The sequence below is a fragment of the Nicotiana tomentosiformis genome, chromosome 4 (assembly GCF_000390325.3).
Source record: "Nicotiana tomentosiformis chromosome 4, ASM39032v3, whole genome shotgun sequence".
NCBI classification, from domain to species: Eukaryota; Viridiplantae; Streptophyta; class Magnoliopsida; order Solanales; family Solanaceae; genus Nicotiana; species Nicotiana tomentosiformis.
In genome coordinates, this window is record NC_090815.1 from 104,894,966 (window position 1) to 104,898,967 (window position 4,002).

The window sequence follows — 4,002 nt, forward strand, 5'->3', positions numbered from 1 at the left end:
TACTGGGACGACCATGGATACACGTAGCTAGGGTAATTGCTTCTACTCTACACCGGGCTGTGAAGTTTGACTGGAATCATCAAGAGGTAATTATTCACAGAGATGGAAGTAACCCTATCTATACCAACCAAACTGTGCCAGCTATCGAGAATATGAGGAAATTGGGAGGAGAAACATACCACAACATTGAGCAGATAAACGCTATTGAGAAAGGCCGATGGTGGAGAAACAAGATAGAGAACATACTGATATGGTTAGGGTATGAACCATGCAAGGTCCTTGGTCCCAAGCTACAAGGAATCATAGAACCAATACGACCACAATATCATGGCACAACCTTTGGTCTCGGGTATGAATACACCATGCAAGAATATAATGATTGGATACCACCGTGGCGTGACTTTTAATATCCATTGGAACAACCCATACCACCGCTGCACTAGACATTTCGCTAGACTGATATGATTTGGGGATCATAAAAAGATGAGGTTTTGGTCAGTATGAGAAAGTTGTTTCTAGACGAGGAAGATATGGTCCGCAGTGTAATATTGGAGGAGGAGGAAGAGGAGGAGGAGGAAGATCTTACCATTCAGACAATGGGAGAAGGAGTTGTTCTCAGGAATTGGACTATTGCACCATCCCGGGCTCACCGAGGACCTAGGTAGCCTTGGCAGAACTAGCATGGTTTATTTTGAAATTGTTTTTGGCATCTAAGACATTTTCAGTAATTTGTTTTGAAATAATTACTCGAGACATCGAGTCGTACTTGTCGACAGTTTTAAGTTTTATTAACGCATCATTGTTTTTCGTTTATTTATATTATTATCTTTCTACATTCTTTTTCAGCATAATTATTACATATCTTGATGAACCTATGACTGTGACATGTAATAAGACAATGCAACATAAGAAAAGTGATTCGAAAGATTGGGAAGATGATATAATACCTGAGGAAATTGTCAAAGAACTTGAGAATTTTGAGAACAAACCAAAGTCTAATTTTGAAGAAACTGAGGTTGTTAACTTAGTGGATTCTAAAACAGTCAAAGAAACTCACATTAGCATTTATCTATCGCCATCAGAGAAGTAAGAGTACATCAAGTTTCTAAAGGAATATGAGGATATTTTTGCATGGTCCTATGACGACATGACTGGATTAAGCACATCCATAGTGGCTCACAAGCTACCTACCAACCCTATGTGTCAGCCAGTAAACCAGAAGCTCAGGAAATTCAAGCCAAATATGAGTATAAAGATAAAGGAAGAGGTTACCAAGCATATCAAATCCAAGGTCCTTTGGGTGGTCGAGTATCCAACTTGGCTAGCCAACATTGTGCCGGTTATAAAGAAGGATGGGAAGGTTAGAGTGTGTGTTGACTATCGAGATCTGAATAGAGCAAGCCCTAAGGATTATTTCCCGTTGCCTAACATACACATACTGATCGACAATTGCGCCAAGCATGAACTCCAATCCTTTGTGGATTACTTCGCAGGATATCACCAGATTTGGATGGACGAAGAGGACGCCGAAAAGACAGCCTTCATCATGCCATGGGGAATATATTGTTACAAAATGATGCCTTTTGGTTTGAAGAACGCCAGGGCTATCTACATGAGGGCCATGACTACTCTTTTCCATGATATGATACACAAAGAAATTTAGGTGTATGTGTGGATGGCGTCATTATCAAATCTAAGAGGAGTTCGGATCACATAGCAGACCTAAAGAAGTTTTTGACCGACTACGAAGGTACAATCTGAAGTTGAATCCTATGAATTAAGCTTTTGGAGTCCCTGCTAGAAAGTTGTTGGGTTTTTTTGTCAGTCGCCGCAGTATTGAGTTAGAACCATAAAAAATCAAAGCTATTCAGGACCTGTCACCGCCAAAGAGAAAGAAGGATGTGATGAGTTGTTTTGGGATGCCTCAATTATATCAGCCATTTTATAGCACAGTCAACGGTAATATGTGAGCCAATCTTCAAAATGTTGAGGAAAGATGCTGCGACAAACTTGACCGAAGAGTGTCAAAGGGATTTTGATAATAGTAGTACTTGTCCAAGCCACCCGTGTTGGTCCCACAAGAGCCCGATAGACCTCTATTACTATAACTATCCGTGTTGGATGAAGCCTTTGGTTTCATCCTGGGGCATCACGACTAAATCGGGAGAAAGGAGCAGGTAATATACTATCTGAGTAAGTTCACACCTTACAAAGCTCGATACTCTTTGTTGGAACACACTTATTGCGCCTTGACATGGATAGCCCAGAAATTGAGGTAGTACTTCTACTCATACACCACATATCTCATATCAAGGATAGATCCGCTGAAATATATCTTTCAGAAACCCATGCCTATGGGTAAGCTAGCAAAGTGGCAGATATTACTAAGTGAGTTTGACATCATCTATGTAGCTCAAAAGGAGGTCAAAGGGCAAGCATTGGCCGATCACCTGGCAGACAACACCATAGACGGAGAATACGAACCATTGAAGACGTATTTTCTCGACGAGGAAGTCTCATTTATAAGGGAAGATATTACTGAAGCATATGATGGTTGGAGGATGTTTTTCGACGAAGCCGCAAACTTCAAAGGAGTAGACATCAGAGCTTTCCTGGTATCAGAAACTGGTCAATATTACCCGGTATCCGCCAAACTCTGGTTCCCATGCACAAAAAATATGGCAGAATACGAGGCTTGCATCTTGGGACTCAGATTGGCCATCGACATGAATATTCAGGAGCTGCTGGTAATCGGAGATTCAGATATGCTAGTACATCAAGTACTCAGAGAATGGGCTACTAAGAACACTAAGATATTTCCATATCTGCACTGTGTGCAAGATTTGATCAAGAGGTTCATGGAGATAGAAATCAAACATGTTCCAAGAGTTCATAAAGAGTTTGCCGATGCGCTGGCTACCTTGTCTTCCATGATACAAAATCAAGACAAGAATTTTATTGACCCTACTCCGATAGAGATTCGTAAGCAGCCAACTTATTGTGCTCACATTAAAGAAGAGTTAGATGGAAATCCATGTTTTCACGATATCAAGGAGTATTTGGAGAAAAGAGAATACCTAGCAAATGCTACACACACTCAGAAGCGCACACTTCGAAGATTGGCAACCACTTCTTTCAAAGTAGAGGAATTTTGTATAGAAGGATTCCTGATTTAGGATTGCTGCGATGTGTCGATGCCAAGGAGGAATCTAGGTTGCTCAAAGAGATACACTCCAGAACTTGCGGACCTCACATGAATGTGTTCATTCTAGCCAAGAAGATGTTAAGGGCGAGGTATTTCTGGATGACTATAGAGACAGATTGCATCATATATGTGCAAAAGTGCCACCAGTGCCAAGTACATGCTTGATACGGGTGCCACCCAACAAACTCAATGCAATGAGTTCACCCTGGCCTTTATTTGCCTGGGGCATGGACGTCATTGGACCGATTGAACCCGCTAATTCCTACGGACATAGATTCATCTTGGTAGACATAGATTACTTCACGAAGTGGATCGAAGTTGCTTCCTATAAAGCTGTGACTAAGAAGGTCGTAGCAGACTTTGTCCGAGATCGTATCATCTGCCGATTCGGAGTACCTGAGTCAATCATTACTGATAATGCTTCCAATCTTAACAGTGATCTGATGAAAGCCATGTGTGAAACATTCAAAATCAAGCACCAAAACTCTATAACATATAGGGTGCAAATGAATGGAGCTTGGAAGCCGCCAACAAGAACATCAGGAAGATATTAAGGAAGATGGTGGACAACAACAAGCAATGGCATAAGAAGCTACCATTTGCTTTGCTCGGATACCGCACAACAGTTCGCAAGTAAACCAGGGCAACCCCGTATCTATTGGTTTATGGTACTGAAGCTGTTATACCCGCCGAGGTGGAGATTCCTTCCCTAAGAATCATATAGGAGGCCGAGCTCAGCGATGCGGAATGGAAACAAAGCCGGTATGAGCAATTAGCTCTCATTGATGGTAAAAGGA

The 4,002-nt window shown here is 41.6% G+C and overlaps 1 protein-coding gene across 1 annotated transcript; it reads left to right on the plus strand.

Annotated features, from left to right (window-relative positions):
- The first annotated feature begins 1,147 nt into the window (after positions 1 to 1,147).
- LOC138910284 (uncharacterized) lies at positions 1,148 to 3,176 on the plus strand. The gene is made up of 2 exons (XM_070201513.1): positions 1,148 to 1,360; positions 2,343 to 3,176. The coding sequence occupies exons 1-2, from the start codon at positions 1,148 to 1,150 to the stop codon at positions 3,174 to 3,176; spliced, it is 1,047 nt and encodes a 348-aa protein (XP_070057614.1).
- The last annotated feature ends 826 nt before the right edge of the window (positions 3,177 to 4,002 follow it).

Coding starts and splice junctions, on each gene's coding strand:
- LOC138910284 (XM_070201513.1), top strand. CDS start 1,148: ATGACTGGATTAAGCACATCCATAGTGGCTCACAAGCTACCTACCAAC. Junction 1,361..2,342: donor TTATAAAGAAGGATGGGAAG/GTTAGAGTGTGT, acceptor TATATCTTTCAG/AAACCCATGCCTATGGGTAA.